The sequence below is a fragment of the Manacus candei genome, unplaced genomic scaffold (assembly GCF_025592945.1).
Source record: "Manacus candei isolate 608988 ecotype Guabito, Panama unplaced genomic scaffold, ASM2559294v1 h1tg000018l, whole genome shotgun sequence".
Classification (NCBI taxonomy): Eukaryota; Metazoa; Chordata; class Aves; order Passeriformes; family Pipridae; genus Manacus; species Manacus candei.
In genome coordinates, this window is record NW_026138066.1 from 11,093,031 (window position 1) to 11,110,926 (window position 17,896).

Genomic DNA, 17,896 nt, shown 5'->3' on the forward strand with positions numbered 1-17,896 from the left:
CCCGCGGCCGCCTCCGCCGCAGCCCTCTGTCAGCACGGCCCCTCTGTCAGCACGGCCCCTCTGCCCCCGAGGACCCGCCGGGCTCGGCCGAGCTCTGGCGGGAGCCCTGTGGAAGCCGAGCCGGGGCACCGCTGGTGCGGTGTGTGCTCTTCAGCCCGGGGCGCCCGGCTCTGCCCCTGAGCCCCCAGAAACCTGTAGCAGACTCACAGGTTTTTTTGACTGGCGACGTAATGCTGCTGCCTGCGAGGCGTGCATGTGAGAAAAGGGATGAGCTGCTGTTTAAGCGCTGAGGGCTGAGATTAGAAACCAAGGTTTCGGTTCTGCAGTTGACGGCGGGTGATGTGAGTGAATTCGAAGGTCTCGTTCTGCAGGAGGGCGGCTGCTCTCTTTCCTGTGAGAGCAGGGTGTTATGTGAGAATGTAAACGTGTGAGGCTGAGGGAAATCCAGAGAAGGTGTATCTGGTACAAAAAACCTCTTCTCCTTATCGAGCTCTGCGTAGCAAATTGCTATGCCGAGATGTATAATTGAGCGCTGTCAGTATTCTCTAAAATACCACATATAGTCTTCAACTGTGCAGTGGGAGGTTTAGGCTGGACATTAGGCAGAATTTCTTCACAGAAGGGGTAATTAGACGTTGGAATGGGCTGCCCAGGGAGGTGGTGCAGTCATGGTCCCTAGAGGTGTTTAAGGAAAGCCTGGAGGTGGCACTTGGTGCCATGGTCTAGTCAACACGGTGGTGTTCGGTCGTAGGTTAGACTCGATGATCTCAGAGGTCTTTTCCAACCTAGTTGATTCTGTGATTCTGCGAAGGTGCTACTGTGTTGCCAGTAATCCAGGGGTTGCTGTCAAGCGAAGGATCTGGTCCCAATTCCGCAGGCTCATGTGGCTGTCTGCTGCTTGGATCTGTTCAGACTCACATAGAAATGGAAGGGAGGTGAAAAAACACAGGTGGATTTTGAAATACCACAGTATGGAAAAAGTACTAATAGTTGTGCACAAAGCACATAACTGTATGTTTAACTCTTCATTTATTTTTCCTTCAAGCAGCTCTGCAAAAGATGGATTTCTGTACAAAGTCAGACACAGATAATACAGTTTGGGCATGTTTGAGACATACAGTTGAAACTCCATATTTTCAGTTCCTGCAAATGCAAGAGCAATCTTCATATAAAACATTTAAGATTTTTAAAACCTTCACTGAGTACTCCTTGTAAGTTTTGCACTGCCTCATGCTAAAAATATGAACAATAGTTTAGTGTTGAAGATGTTTATTATTATTCCTTTCAGTATTCATGAAAATCTTGTGACAGAACAACATTTTATCACATAGAAGGGTCATTCCTAGAAGGGAGGGAGAGAATTTGAATAAAACCAGTGCTGTAGAAATAAAACAGCAAAAGCATTCCAGGAGAGCTTAGGAGGCAGGATATCAACATGTACTGGTAACCTTAATCTAAGATCCTTTTGAATCTAAACCAAACCTGTGGATTAAATGCTCAAAGACTTGGAAATGAGATGATTCAAGTCAAAGTGCATGTTCAGAGTTGATTTTTGTGGGTTTCCCTTAGCTTTTGACTTGCAAGAACTCTGCCAACAGACATTGGAAAAACTTTGGCTTTCAGTTTGACTTTGGCATGTTGTATTTTGGCTCTTGCACACTAGTTATCTGTTCACATTTACCATAAATAATGACTAGAAACCTAACTTGCAGCTAGACTGTTGGAAGTAACTTCTGGAAGGGTTTGCTTCCTTCTCTTTCCCCCACCCCTTTAAGACTTTTTGTCTTATGGGATTTGTTTGCAATCTGCTAGCTGAAGCTCTGAGGCAAGTTTGCCAAATCTGGGGCTGCATCATCGTTCTGCACATCTGGAAGTGGTTTATGGGCTCTCATTCCTCCAGTGCAGCGTCTGGACTCCGTGCTATTCCTCAGCAGCAGAGAAAGAAAAGAAAACCAGCACAACTCCAAAGTAAACTTTGAAGAGTCTGAAAAAGGAATTGAATCGTAAAACTGTTACTGTGCCCTGTAAGGCCCTTGTGCGGGTGACTTCAAAGGAGGATGGTGGTCAAGGAGGCTTTGGCAAGAGTGCTCACAGCTGTGGGCTATCTAGGATCCAAGTAAATAGCTCCTCAGCGCTTCAGAAGAGAGGAGTCCCGAATACTGTGCTGCTTTGAAGAGGTAAAAAGACTAATTAAGCAGGAAATATCTGAGCAGTAATGTCACTGTTTCTGAGCTTTCCCTTCTGCAGCCCCTCGTTTTGTTACAGGATTTGGCAGCTGAGTTAGGGACTGCCAGGTTCCAGGAAATAATGTCTACAGGCAGGAAAAATGAGTAAATATTTGCAGGGGAGCAAATATACCTCTCTTTTCTTAAAACTCAGCAGGTAGTCAATCGGTGTTACTCAGGTGTAGGAATGCTGTAGTCCTAGAACTCAAACTTGCTTGGTAGTCTGTCTGAGTGTGGATTTTAAAGCTTAAAACATGATTCAATTTGTGTGGATTTAATAATTTCTGAGGATACCATGAAGCTGTGGCTATGGAACTTTCCTCTTGTAGTGATCATTAGGACTGTTTGTGACTATTATTACAAATACTAATTCAAAGACAGTGATCAGCTCTATGGAAATCAGTGGAAGGTTATGATTAGCTAAATGGGGTTATAAAGTTACTCCAAGAGTGTAGGGGTTCTGTTGCCTCTCTGCTTACCTAAATGAGTAAAGTTTTTAAATGCATATGAAGATGATACTTGTGTGTAATGCGTGAGAGAAGGGCTTTCTCAGCTGTGGTGTTTTTTCCGACAGATAAACTTGATTTCCTCTGTGTAAATTAATGCCACATGAAGAGAGTGGTCTGCTGGAATGCAGATAAGTAGTGCAGATGTGGAAAAACTTCCAGAATGACTCCTTTCTCACTGCAAATTAGTCTTCTGTTGGGACCTAACTACATAAGTGGTTTGTAAACAAAGCCACATCTTAGATTTTTTTTCATATTTTTGTTGTCATTTAAGTCGTTGGTCAAAGTAGAGACTAATTTAGGATGCTGCCTGAATTTGAGCATTAACCAATGAGAGGTGGTCAGTTTTGTGACTCAGATTTCAAGAATTCCTGCTGTTCTGTCTGTCTTCTCAAGGAGCTGGACAAAATTTCATTTTTATGTGGCATAGAAATCCCCATTTATCCTTACCTATGCTGTAATGTGTCCCTATGTATGCATGGTAACTGGAAAAATTGTTTTCTGTCCTATATCCAGCTACACAGTATAAAGGTTAGATCACACAGTGGTCTTGTTCCCTCCCTTCCAGGTTCTGGTGCTGTTTTTTACTGTTGGTTGTTTGTTGTTGTCTTGGTTTTGTGGTTTGGGTTTTTTTTTTTCATAAACAGTAGGTTTGGGTCCAGAATTCAAACGAATGTTGTATTTCCCATAATCCTGTATTTTAGGGTTTATGTTCTGTCCTCTGGGGCATAAGGTCATGACTGCTCCTGGGCCTGGCTTAGAAGTACAGTTTTAGGGTACATTACACATACTCCCTCCTTACTATTTGTGGAAGGATATTGCTCCTAGAAAATATTTTTACTGTTGTTCTGAAATTTTCTACAAGTCTGATAGACACTGTTCCAAGATAAGATTCCCATATGTTTGTGAGCATACTCCAGCAAGAGATCAGTATTCGTGACAGTTACTATGTTTTAGGTGAAATTAGAGATAAATGTATTTATAAATTGCATCTGCGGGTGATTTAATGCTTCTTTGCACATTATTTTAAACTGTATTAAAAATGTTAGTTATTGCTGATGTAGGTGATCAGATGGAATTTGTTAAAATGCTTTTTACAACCTGCTAGTTCTTAAATTAAAATATGAAATATTTCTAGCCCAGAATATTAGTTATTTTTTCCAAAAAAGCAATGTATTTACAGAGATCAGATACAGTTTTACTTTGACTAGTTCAGCAGTAAAATTGATAATTCAAAAACTTGTCACTGAAATAACTAATTAGTATTCACTTCTGGCATTAATGATTTTTCTCTATTTTTTTTCCTCTTTTAATTGTTTTTTTTTGTTTTATTTTACCACAGATCACAGTTCTCATCCCACATGACAATGGCTCTTTTAAAGAAAAGTAAGAGAGATCAAAAACATTTGAAACATATATTTTTTTAAAAAGCACAGAAATGTCAAATACAATTTCTCATGCAACTGCTATCACAGTTACGTATAAATTTATAGTTCTAGTTTTCCTAAATCATGCTTAACTTTCAGTATACAAATAAGTCTTTTCCTGTTAACTAAGTGGGATAAGTACAACCATAAATCCCATTAATTTAAAATTACTGCATGCATGAGACTGGATATTCTGAAACTTCAAGAGTGCAGGTAGCTACTGGTTCCACGTGGGTTGTGCCTAGAGCACTGAACTTGACTGGTTTTTAATAAACTCTGCACATTAATGCTGTTCATACTCAAAATTGAGGTGTGTCCCTCGAGAACTTTGGGGTTCTCATCAACTGTCAGGGTCAGTGACTGAAAATGGGCCGTTGTTTGCCTTCAATTATGCACCCAAAATTTCTCTGCAGTCAGCAGGCTTTTTCCTCAGCCAGTTTAAATTAGTGCAGGTTTGGTGACATATGTTTACCAATTTCAGTTTATTCTCATGCCCAGTTGTGGCCAGTTGGCCCTTTTGATTAAAACACTTCAAAATCCTGCTCCCTTTGCTCTTTTGTACATCTTAAATACTTTTTATGGTAGTGCAAAAGAAACAAAGTTGTCTGGAACAAAGAATTCCTGTCATCAAAGTAACTGTTGATGATGGCAATGCACTCCTTCCCCTCTGTATTCCGTAAACTCTTCTGGTCCCTGCATGTGGTTGGTTTGTGTTGAATGACTTTATCTTGTCCAAGATTTGTAGGAACTGTAAATCAGAATACACAGTCAGGTGTATTTGCTGTTGCATGCCTTGTTTTGATTTTACTAATTAAAATTACTCTGTCAAAATAGGTATTTTCAAATATTTTGAAACATTCCTGGTTCCAGTAGCATGCTGGGTTTGTGTTTCTAGAATTTGTGGAGTTTTGCTCAATACACTTTGAAGATCTGAAATAGAAAAAAAATTCTCCTGTGCATGAAGTTTTATCAGAGAAGCACTAGGGAAAGAAAGGGCTAGCCAAATATAATTAACTCATGATGTCCTGTGAGGATAAGCAGACAATAAATTAGGCAGGAAAAAAGATTCCAAGCTCCTGGTAAATTCGGAAACATGTGAATTTCCTAGTATGGATAACCCATATATATTGTGAGTCTTATGATTTAGTGAGTAAATTAACCATGAAAATGAGGTAGTTGGAAGTTACCGTAACAGGGAAGACTTATGTTTTTAACATAAAATTTTTAGCTTGATCAAATAACGTGAGAAAGAAGAATTTGATAAACACAACAGATACAGGTTATCATATGTACTGGTTGCAAATTGGATTTTTTGTTTTTAAGCAGATAATTGGGAATTATGTTATACTGTTATACTGGTTGTTAATACATTCTCCCTTTTGTTTCAGTTAACCAGATCTTACTGTTACTTCTTGTCTTAACTGTGTGTGCCATTCTGTATAACAAAGTTCACCAAGTGCCATCGGCGTTAAAAAATGAAACAGGTAAATGGCTTGCACTTCTGTTTCGTTTTACATTCCTCATGTCTTGATTTGAACAGCACTTTCCATCTTACTGAATCCTGTTTGTCCTGCAGCAGCTGAGCTACTCACACCATTCCATATAGTCTGGGTTGCAAAATTTCTTGCTTCTGAATTACTTGGATAAAATAGAAAGGAATTGGTAGTAATGACTAAGAGTTGTCATTCTGATTCATGTTTTTATCCAGATGTCACTGATGTAGATGGAAGCTGGAGTATATCCTTATTTGTGCTGAACACATTGGTGTTGTCAGCTGGTAATAAACTTCAATCACGACTTGCCTCTTTGGGAATGTTCTTGGCCTGCTTATTGATTTCAGATAGACCACCAAATCTTGACATTTACAGCAGAAGTTTTTGCTGGAATATTTATAGTGACAGAAACCTGCTAGGGTTGATATGGTTGAGCTAGTACTAAATGTTAATACAAATAGCTTATTCACTGTTCCCAAGGAAAACAAACTCTTTCTGGGTATAAACCATCTATTTTCATTATATTTTTTTGTTGGGGTTGTTATGACTTAAATGGTTATGTTTTAACCAATATAAATATATCCATTTAAGTTCTGTAAGTTAAGCAGTGCTAGGGATAAAAATCTTCCTTATCAGTAATGTGACCTGATTCAGTATTATTTAGAGGTTTTTTTCCTTTTATCATTCGCAACTTCCTGCTGGCACAAACTTTTGCACTGTTCCTTTTAAGCCTGCTTCCCAAAGAAGTGGAGGTCATGCAATTGCACTCTTTTTGACTCACTTCTTTCCTTTCATAATTTCGGAACCTATTGCTGAATTTGTACTAGATATAACTGAGAAGTAGAAGTCTCAAAGGTATTCAAACCTCTTCAGGTTTCATGTGAATAAGCAGCTACATGAAGGACAGGCTGAATTGTGACCCTGCTGAGAAGAAGATGCTGAGAACTCTCTTATATATTCTGTTTGGAGGCATCCAGCAGTCCAGTCAAACCTCACGCAGTTCTGTACTAGTGACAGCTCATGCTGTGTGCCTTGCCAGATGGGGATTTGTGTAGAATGTGGTAAGGAAACGGGGTGATGGTGAAATGATTCCACTGCTCATGAAAGTATTTATTCATTCCTGGGACCCAGGTCTGATGTAAAATGGATTTGTTTCTTGTAGTTGATTTGGAGAGTCCTGAGGAAATGGAAGAAGAAATCCCAGTGGTGATCTGCGCTGCTGCGGGCAGGATGGGTGCAGCTGTAGCAGCCATCAGTAGCATCCACAGCAACACAGAGGCCAGTGTTTTGTTCTACATAGTTGGGCTGAAGACAACCATCCCACACATTCGGTATATACCAGCCTTTCTTTGCTTCATGCTGAAGTTAGGACCAGGTGGTTGTTCTCCCTAGCACAGGGCTAGACTTTGCAGGACCTTTCAGGGAAATGTTTCTCCCTTTTATTTAAGTAGTGCTATTGGTAGTAGCCCCCAGGATTCTGTACGTGTAGGAAGCCACTGACTGATGTAAAAGGGTGTGAAATAGCCAGACCATACCCAGACCTGTCCTTCTCTGCTTTTTGTAGATAGGCTGCAGAAGTCTTTAGTAAGTATACATATTCCTACTCATCACAATCCCACTTTGTGGCACTGCTCTTACCTCTCATCTATCTTAAGCTTCAGAACTGTTTAAAACTAATTTCATCTAAGAGGATGAATGAAAGGTTCTAAAAAGAATCCCAAAAAGCTTGTAACAAAAGCATGTTTTGATGTTAAAATTTGCAAACATTGTCTTTAAGAGGAGAAAGGTGTGAAGCAAAACAAAAGCAGATTTCTTAGCGGGTCTCACCTCTGGCCTGTGTGCCACAATTTGTGTCAAACTGAAAAGATGTAATGAGTGGGGTCCCCCAGGGAGCTTTTCACATCTAGTTCATCAGCAACCTAGATAATAGAGTGAAGAATGTTCTTTATGAATCTGCAGTTGGCATGAAGCAGCAAATTTATTGAGGACAAGAGCTGAAAACAAATTAATCATGATGAACAGGAAAAATTAACTGTAAAATATGATTAGAATCAGCAGAGGGAATGACAGGGTAATGTTGGTGGGAATAGCTGATTGTATTGGCTCAGAGTGAAGCAGAGGTTCAGTAGCATTCATTTGGAAAACTGCAGAATTATGACTGATAACTGACCACACTGATTCAAAAAACAGAAGGCATGCATCAGTGGTTATACATGTTGACATATATAACCAGAGGAGATGTGAGGAAACTTTTTCCAATCTTGCAGACATTATTAAGGCACCAAAAAAGTGTGGTTAGCTTTAGGTGCCTTCAGGAAGGATTTAGAAGAGAGGTCAGAGGAGAAAATAAGCAGTGATGATAAGAAGTCTGACAAAATAATGAAAATATTAGTTTAGTCTGAAGAAAATATAATTAGGATGTGAAGTGGCAATCATCTAGAAGGACATAAACTGTAAAAGGAAGAAAACTAACCTCTACTTTAAAAGCATGGTAGATAGGATAAGAAATAATGATCTTTAATTATACAAAGAAATCTTAGAAAAATAGCACTTATTGCTAGTGATGGTGAAAGATGGGTCATTTGGGCAACACATGGAGTCTGGCTTTGACAGTGCTGTGGGGTGTTTGTTTTGTTGAGGTTTTTATGTGGATTTTTTTGTGTTTTGTTTTAAAGAAATATCTGTGCAATGGCTGTAGACATAAGTGATTCTGTGTTGGGATAGAATAGATTATAGATAGAATAGATATAGATAGAATAGATAGAATAGAATAGAGTGAGCTTTCAAGCCTTCTTATTCTCCTAAGAGTCTGTGAATTTCATGTTGCAAGTACTTGCCACACACTCAATATTTCTTTTATCACTTCTTTTTTAATCACAGAAAATGGATTGAAAATTCTAAACTGAAAGAAATAAAATTTAAGGTTGTAGAATTCAACCCTATGGTACTAAAAGGAAAAATCAGACAAGATGCATCACGTCCTGAGCTACTGCAGCCTGTGAGTAAATGAACACCACATAACAAATTTTTGTTTTTTTTTTTAACACCTATTACAGGCTTTAAAATGTCCTAGATCTGTTCTATTACATGTGGGGGTGTAAGTCAGAGAAGCCAAATCAGATCCAAATGCTATACCCTGACTTAAGAAGGAGAAATGCCCTATAACAAGCTCCTTGCAACTTGTCTATCTTGCTGGGGCCTTACTATTTGATGGCATAAAATTGGTAAATTGAATGTATTGTATCTTTAACAGTATATACACTATTTTTAGAGGGGAGATGTAATAGTGTTTACTGTGCCTTCATGATGCTTGAGTTGGCTGCATTCTGCTCATGTCCAGGGTTAATTCAGAGTCTAATGACTAATGTAAATTCCTGGCTGTCAGAAAAGGCAAATCAGATGCTACAAATTATTAGGAAAAGAGTAAGGATCAAAATAGAGAACATCAGTTTGCCACAATGCAAATCCACAGTTTTCTCTCACCCTAAATACTGTGTGCAGTCTTCGTCCCCTTAACTGAAAAAGATGTAGCACCACCAGAAAACGTTTGAGTTTGTCCAGAATGTTTGTTCACACTGGCCTGCTCTGAGCCTTTGACATTTCTAATATATGGAAAAGATTTCATGAAGGGAATCAGCGGGTTAAAACTGTTCAGCCTGGAAATAGTGGACTTTTAGCATGAAAATAGTAGTGGTCTAGAGAATGGAGTGGTGTGAAGGGCTGAGGGGAGGATGGTTGCTCACTCTCTTCACATGTAAGAGCTAATGGCCATGAGATGATATTAGTTGGACTGACAGTCAGCACAAACAGGAGATGTTGCACACTTCTCATGCAATGAGTGCTACTGTTTTGGGCTGTTTGGTTTGGGCCATGGCAAATAAATATGGATTGATAATAATGATAACGGTAATAATAACAACGGATTCAGGACACTAGGAGAGCTGGGGGAGGAAAAAAATGATCAGTTAAGAGATATTAAAAAACTGTTAATAGAGACAGAAGTGTGAGACAAGTACATTAAACAACTTTACCATTTAGTCTTTACCTTTTCTTTTTTTCCCTGTTTAATAGCTGAACTTTGTTCGATTTTATCTTCCTTTGCTTATCCAGAAACATGAGAAAGTAATATATTTGGATGATGATGTTATTGTTCAAGGTAAGCTGTCATCTAAAAAGCAGTTTCTAGCAGAATTAAAACTAAAGTTATTGCAGCTTTTATGGTCATTTGGAAATATGAGATATAATGGAAACTAAGGCAGCTGCTAGGAGTGTTGAACTTAGGGGAACTACAAATAATCTATTTATCTAAATGAAAGTCTGAAGAAGAACTTATCTGCATATGTTTTGAATAATTGTGATTGAAATTGTATGTGGGTTTCGTTGTAATTGATTCTGGTCAATTCCTGAATGATACAATGGATTTCACTCAGGTGCTGCAATATTTATTAAATATGTGACATGCATTTCCTGCTAGTATTTGAATTCCCCCAAATGCTACCAATTCCTTATCCAGAATTGCTGTTCTCGAGAGCAAAAGGAATTAACTCAAATAAGAGGATTAAAATTCCAAACACTCAAAATATGATTTGAGCATCTTCAGCTCAGAATCCAAAGCAATTTGCAGAGTCATGATCAAAGATCTGAGAGTTCCCAAACAAATGGGAACAGTTAGAAGATATTCCAATCCTGAAAAAAAGTTTTTTTCCTTATCATAAAAAGTAATCTAATCAGAGGAACAACAGTGGTTTTTTTAAGTTCTGTTTCCCAGTAGGGTTTTTTTTTTTTCTGTTTAGAGTTGTTGTTCTCCCTTGTATAATCACATTTTCTTGTTATTTTATAACACTTTTTTGGTCAGGGTGTTTTGCTTTAACCCTGGTGGGCAGCTAAGCACCACACAGCTGCTCACTCACTTTCTCCCCACCCCCAGTGGGATGGAGGAAGAGAAAAGGGTCAAGATAAATCAATCAAACAAATAATTGTTTAATAAGCAAAGGATAAGTGGAATAAGAGGGAAGAGAAGAAAACTAAACCCCTTAGATGGGCAATCCCTGCCCAGCCAGTTCCCAAGCACAAGCTGGCTACCTACACCTCTTCTCTCCTTACCCACCCCAGATGCCCTCTTTCCCCTTTTCTTGCTGAGCATGGCATTGTGTGGCATGGAATAGCTCTTTAGGCAGTTCAGATCATCTGCCCAGTTGTGTTCCCTCCTGGCCTCTTGTGCACCCACCAACCTATTCACTGAGGGGGGCAGAATGAGGAACAGGGAAGGCCAGAACATGAGTGTGCTAAAAATCTAAATCTCAGCACCATATGAGCTGCTATGAAGAAAATGAATTCTGTCCTAGCCAGGCCACAGGGGCAACAAAACCATTTTACCTGTTCTCATTAAACATTAAAGGAATGTTCCAATGAAAATTTTCTTTGGAAAGGACTGAGTATAACTACAAAAAACTTGTTGCCCTAAATTAGTCTTTGCTGTAAGAACATTAAGACCACTGAATTTACACATGACAAAAGTATAATTCTCCACTCCTTTTCTACACCTTTTTCTAATTTTGCCTCTTGAGAGACAGATTTCAGAACATCTGCACTTAAAGTGTTGCTTTATAAAAGACGACTAAGCCACTCTGCCTTTCTTGTTTTAATTTGCAATAGACGTTCTTAAACATGGGTGTTTCTCTGCTTTTTGTTGTTCTGTTATCAATGGACAACAGCAATATTTAACTCTTCGAAAAGTTCTGAAAATCTTCATTTAGACTCCAGTTTCATGAGTGGTTCAAGCTGAGCCCACCACTTCCTCTGCACCCCACCCTGCACCCGCACCGGGGTTCACCAGGAACGGGATTACTTTCAGCCTTAATTAGCCCCCTGGTAGCAGTCAAGGCAGCGTGGCTGGAGGAGGAGAGATAGAGCTTTCTCTTTCACTAGAGGTGTCAGTTTATGTCAGCTGATAGTGTTTGTGGAGCTGCAGGATAAAGGTGCAGTTTCTCATTACAGCTCATGGTTGGCTGCTGCTGACCAAGTGGCCTCTCCTGCCCCCAGGCAGCTCCTGTTACTTAATGTCGTATCTGCAGTTGTGCAGCTGCAGAAGAATCTGATTCAGCTGGTTGACCTGGCAGAAGACTAGCAGTACAAAATGCAAAAAAAGAAGAAACCAAACTCTTCTTTTTTTTTTTTTTTAAGTCTTTTTTTTTCCCCTTTGTTTCAGTCAGCCTGTCTTGTTCACCCTTTGGCCACACAATCATAGGGCCCACAAGAAGGGAATAAAGATGGACATGTGGGAGTGAGGTGGAGGAAGAGAGCCTGTCCAGGCAGCTACTCCCTGTGTCTTAGCTGTAATTTGAGACTGTGCTCTCTCAGATGTCTCTGCAATGGGAGTGAATGAGGCTTCTCATGGGATAGGGAGAGAATGGGACTGAACTTTGGGATCATTTATTTGTTGGTTGTTGCTTTCAGCAAAGCAGTAAGAATGAAACATACTGAACTTGGGGTGTCGGCCCAGAATTCTTTGCTTTGATTTTTTTTTCGCTTGTTTTTGCTTCTCAAGAGAAAAGCATCAGCTGTTTAGAATAATGAGAAAACACTTAGCAAGGCATGCTGATCTTCAACAATTAAGTGTCCTACTAATTCAAATTCTATTTTTGGTGGGACATGAGTTTCCAGCCACCTGGTGAGTTCAGACAAATACATAATCTCTGTTTATTTCAGAAATACTAGTTCCAGTGTTGGCAGTATGGGGAATGTTTTTGGTTACTTGTCTTTTAATGAGCTCACCTCAGGCTACTGGGACATGGCCTTCCAAGATAATTCACCTTAACAGTGACCAACCCATGCCCAGCAGCAGAACTGGTAGCTGTAGGAGTTTGGGTGCAGGCTCACTCAATTGCTGTGCTTCCCACCTGCCCTGAAACTGTTCTGGCACACCGTGGGTACCTGCCAGTCAGGTGATGAGTGAGGTGCCAGGCATTACGTTATTTCTCTCCACCAGAAAGGAGCTGGATGGTCTGTGAAGCCAGCAGGGATGATCAGGAGTGACAGGCACATTTCTACTAGCCATTGCTGGGAACCTAGGTATCTTACAAGGAGGTATAAATGCAATAATACCAGGAAAAACCTGATCCTGTGCAAGAGATTGAAGTGGCACCTTTGTAGGACTTGAAGAGGATCAGAAAAATTGCCTGTGCTCTCCCTCTCCAAAGGCAAGCTCTGTGAATACAGAATTTTGTAACCAGGCTTCTTAACAGTGTAATCAGCTTCTGCTGTAAGTGATTTTGGACACTCAAACCAGAATATGAATGTATTGAATACCAGTGATAATATTTAAAGATAGACCTTAGACATCCAGGTACAGGACTGAAATTTAAGAATTGTCCCATATTACAAAATTCAGCCTTTATCAATATCTGGGCTATCCCTGAAAACTGGTGTGTTTATAAGTAAGATGTATGAGAAGGGATGTTATCCTATCAACCCTGTAGCAATGCAGTAGGTGTTGTTGTTTTATGCTTTTGACCTTTCTGTAATCAGGTGACATCCAGGAACTCTATGATACTAAGTTGGCTCCTGGACATGCTGCAGCTTTTTCAGATGATTGTGATCTGCCTTCTACACATGAAATGATTAGAAGTGTAGGGATGCAGGTAAGATGCCATTCTGGAATTCTAATAATGAATTTGTTTACTCATAAGTGTAAGAAGATTTCATATGTATTTCCCAAAGTGAAAGTTATATATATATATATATATATATATATATTTACTTTAGTAATAGTTTTACCAGTAATTAAGAACTTTTTGTAGTAACTCTGTAGTGCTGTGCAGAGTTGTTTCCTGTAATAATTTAAATATATCTTGTTCTTTGGATTCTACTAAATTATGTTTGGTATTTTGCTATCAGTAGATAGTGAGCATTTATAGAACATCTAGTGAAGACAGAATGTGTGATATTTGTATTAGTCACATTGGGAATGAAACCTAGGAAAACAATTTAAAGACTAACTCCTGGGCTGAGTTTCCCAGAATTCTCAGGGCATCCCTCTAGTATTACGGCTGCAGAAGTGTGATGCTGCATATTTGGTGTGAGCTACTGAAAAACAAAGATGTGGTGAGGGAAGAGCCTTATCAAACTTCCACTGTACCATACTGTGGAAAAACTAATTTAGTATCTGGAAGTATCCTGCCTTTCAGCCTTGTGTCATATGGAAATCACTACACATAACCACCATCTAGAAATTCAGCTTTGGGAGTGCCTGTTTAATCTCCCTCTCAGTGATAGAGAGATGAATGTACACATCTTTAAAAAGATTCATAGGGGATAAACATAGTTTTTTATTTCTTAGAACACATACATGGGATTCCTGGACTACAGAAAGCAAGCCATCAGAGATCTTGGCATCAGCCCCAGCACCTGTTCCTTTAATCCTGGAGTAATTGTTGCTAACATGACTGAATGGAAACATCAGCGGATTACGAAGCAGTTGGAAAAGTGGATGCAAAGAAATGTAGAGTATGTGTAGAAATCTAGCTTTGCACTTTACTTTTCATACTTGGTTTACAGTTTTATTTTCTGTTTAAAAGCTCTTAAAAGTTTTTTTCAACTCCAGGATCAAGCCACTTAATGATCTTCCCTTCCTGAGGCTGGCTGAAAGAAGGAGGAATCTTTCCTTGTTTATGTGGGGACTCTCCTATTGTAGCATCAGCCAAACTGTAATTGGACACCACCTTTTTTTTTTTTTTAATACCAGTAGAAAAGACTTCTTTTTCTCTAGTTGAAGGAAATTTGACATGAAAGATATCTTTATGTTATTGACCATGAATAAGTCATAACACAGTGAAACAAGCACCATTCGTTATTTACATTAGTTCCCTGTTAACCTTTATTTGAAAACTTGACTCTGCAAAGGACTGAATTTCAGTTTAGTAAGGCTAAACTGCCACTGAATGGTTCGTGCTGTTGGGCTGTGTCCATTACTTGTTAGTTTTAGAAATGAACAGATGAGGGACACAAATGAGAAGTATGTGAATGACTGAGAAGCCGAATATTTTTCTCTTACTCTGCTTATGTAACATATCCTGACAAGATATTGCTGTGCTTTTAAAGAGATTTTAAGAGTGAGAACTCCATATTACTGCAAATTTGATCTATAAAGTTGATTTTGTGCCTTAATAACACATTCATGCTCCTTTTAGCTGGATTTTGAAATGGCAGTGAAAAAAATTGCTTATCAATTGAAACTCAGTTTTGAGGGGAGGTTATGATTTTTTTTGTTCTGTGGCCTTTCAGCACCTCTCTGTACTTCCCAGGTTTCCTCCCCACTGGACTAGGTGGGTGGCACAGTGTCCCATAGGTGGGGTGGCTTTGCCCATGTGCCAACTGGTCAGCAGGGCCATCAGCACATGTGGACAGACATCTGGCTGCCATCTACTAATGCCTCCCCTTACCATGATTAGGCTTGATCTAGCCCTGGATTTACCACAAAATCCATAGGAAACTAATATTCTAATTGATGCTAACTAGGCTTTGACAAAATCCAACCAGAGGTCTAAAAGCTAGGGGAGGGGAAAAGGGAAAGAAAGGGAATGGAAAACATGGAAATATGTACATTTTCTTAAGAAACCAGGCTAAATTATGTTTGACTCCTTTAACAGCTTTCTTTTCTACAGTTAACTGTCATTATTGAGGACCACAGGCTGTGTGTAGAAGAAACTGGCTTCATGGTGGGTCTGACTCCCATTTTTCTTGGTAGCAACAATTTACTCTGTGGGAATTGGAGTTACAAATATAATCAATTAACAGCATAAAGAAGGAGTCTGCTGAAAACTGATTCAAATTATTTTGAATTTTACCAGAATACTTATTTTTTAATCTTCTGCCTTTTGTGCTAAAAATTCTTTGAGGTTTTGAACATACTCTCTTATTTTTCCTTTTGCAGGGAAAACCTCTACAGCAGCACCCTTGGGGGAGGCGTGGCAACCTCTCCAATGCTGATTGTATTTCATGGAAAGTATTCCTCTATTAATCCTATGTGGCACATAAGGCATCTTGGTAAGTTTAACTTCTCAGTGTTGCCAAGTTGGAACTAAAGTGAGTGGTTTGTAAGATCCCAATGCAGGACCTTACATTACTGTACCTCAGCACATAATCCCCACTTCCCTCAAGGCTCATGAGTCCTGCTTTCTTCAGGGCAGGGCAGAATGTGGGAGTTGGATGCAAGTATCCTAACAGGTCAAGCAAACAACATATTTGCATCCCTGCAAAAACCCCAAACACCTAATAGTTATGAAATTGCATGAAAAAAGGAAAAAGACCCAAATACCAAGGGCAAAGTTACATGTTTAAAGACCAGCTAACCTATACTGCCATCAGCTATGAAAGAATATGTGAAAGATCTGCATATAGTCAGATTGAAAAAAGTCAGTTTTTTCTTGGTGCAGTTGGAAGAATATGGGAGGCTGGGCAGCATTTGTTGTCAGCATTCTGGAGGATGCAGTTACCTTTCACCTAGGAGTGAATTATCCTAGGAAAAACATAATGTCTGGTGTGGTAAAATGAATAGATTTTGTTTTTAATCCCAGCTATGCCAGGATGATAAAAATGTTGAGAGAAGAAACTTGCTGAAATTTTTTTGCTGATGCAGCATTAAAGGCATCAAGCTAAAAAAAAGCTACTCTATCATACAACTATCTGATGAAACCATACTAAGAAGACTTCTGAAAAAAAAATCGCTTGAATTTAACTCACTCTGTAGTGTTTTCCTTTATTAAAAACTGGATTTTTAAATTATTTTTTTTTTTATCTACCCATGCAGGTTGGAGTCCTGATGCCCGTTACTCAGAGCAATTTCTTCAAGAAGCTAAATTACTTCACTGGAATGGGAGATACAAACCTTGGGACTATCCCAGTGTCCACACTGATCTGTGGGAAAACTGGTTTATTCCTGACCCTTCAGGGAAGTTCAAATTAACTCGTCCTGATAGCTGATACTGAAACAACTTAAATACTGCCAAACATAGTGTATTGGATGCATGTAATAGTTTGAGACGCAGCATATGAGGAATATGATTAACTGATTCTAGAAAACGAAGTATTTGTTAAATATATGAATAACTGACCATCACTTTTGTGTGCTTAGGGCTTGAGAGGGAGGCTGGAGTGACCATTACATGGTTCAGATTATCCTGACTTTCATGTGAGGTGAGGAACTAGGTTTACTTGACAGTGAAGTATTTTCATTATATATTTACAGAGGTAAAACTCGGTGCCAGACAGTGTACTTTAATTTAAGGTCTTTATAAATAAGACTCCAATGTCTTCTGGTGGAAAGACCTACCCAGCAGATACCTGCAGTATTACACACAAGGTGTCTTTAGTTGTCTGGCCCACATTGAGATCTTAGGCATATGTTACTGAGTAGAGTTGTGTTGAGTGGTGACTGTTTTGAGGCGTTTCTGCGTATGACACATCCTGTAGTGCACTTAGACCTTTGCTTGCAACATGTGAAAGCACATTCCAAGACACTGCAGTACAATTCCTGATTTTATTGTGAAACATGAATAGATTTAAGACAGATTAAGAACTTCTGTATTACTGTAACAAAAAGAGCACCAGTTCTGAGGGAGGACACATAGAATTGCAGTATTTAGTGAAACAGTCATTGTAGACTTAACTGTATTTTGTATCCAGTGACTCCTTTAAAGAAGACACCTTTCCCTTCCACTCAAAGAGGATAGCCTTTCAGGAGTTAAATCCTACTGTGCTACATACTCAGCAGTGCTAATTCCATGCTTCCAATTTTGTTGAAAATAAAATAATTGAATTGTAACAAATCCCTGATGCAAGATACTTTGAGCACCTGCAGGAAAACACCCATGTAAACAGCAATACATGATACAGTACACTTTAAATAACAGACAAGTCCTATACCTTTCTGACAATATACAGAATAGCTTTATGCTGAAGCTAATAAACACAATCAGAATCATAATGCACACTTTCTTGATTTAAGACGCTCAGAATTAAGCCACATAATTTGGGAAAAAACTGTAAACATCATGCCTGCCTCATAACAGGTTGACAGTGTGTGATCTCAGTGAGAGCTGTTATAGCAAGATTAGAACCTACACTAACTAGTTACACACAACTGACAACCATTGCTGGCTGTGAAGAAAGGATAAATCACACCCTACAGGACTCTCTGGCCCGCACGGAGTGTGGAGATACTGTTTGTATCTGTTTTTCAAGTATGT

General features: G+C 39.1%; 1 protein-coding gene across 3 annotated transcripts; it reads left to right on the plus strand.

Moving 5' to 3' along the window:
• Positions 1–79: 79 nt before the first annotated feature.
• Positions 80–17,040, plus strand: GLT8D2 (glycosyltransferase 8 domain containing 2). Of its 3 annotated transcripts, XM_051784394.1 has the most exons (11): positions 80–1,211; positions 1,813–2,177; positions 4,074–4,117; positions 5,547–5,642; positions 6,814–6,982; positions 8,532–8,649; positions 9,723–9,807; positions 13,179–13,291; positions 13,990–14,156; positions 15,583–15,695; positions 16,459–17,040. In XM_051784394.1, the coding sequence occupies exons 3-11, from the start codon at positions 4,093–4,095 to the stop codon at positions 16,629–16,631; spliced, it is 1,059 nt and encodes a 352-aa protein (XP_051640354.1). In that variant the 5' UTR covers positions 80–1,211; positions 1,813–2,177; positions 4,074–4,092; the 3' UTR covers positions 16,632–17,040. The 3 variants fall into 3 exon arrangements, with proteins under 3 accessions (XP_051640354.1, XP_051640353.1, XP_051640356.1); XM_051784393.1 differs by having other exon boundaries at positions 80–2,177; XM_051784396.1 differs by having other exon boundaries at positions 80–2,177; positions 13,230–13,291.
• Positions 17,041–17,896: the final 856 nt, after the last annotated feature.

What these genes read in the sequence shown, in the direction of transcription:
- GLT8D2 (XM_051784393.1), top strand. Translation starts at nt 4,093, where the DNA reads ATGACAATGGCTCTTTTAAAGAAAA. An exon ending in GTCCTGAGCTACTGCAGCCT is followed by an intron (nt 8,650 to 9,722) that starts GTGAGTAAATGA and finishes CCTGTTTAATAG; the next exon opens with CTGAACTTTGTTCGATTTTA. An exon ending in TGGATGCAAAGAAATGTAGA is followed by an intron (nt 14,157 to 15,582) that starts GTATGTGTAGAA and finishes TTCCTTTTGCAG; the next exon opens with GGAAAACCTCTACAGCAGCA.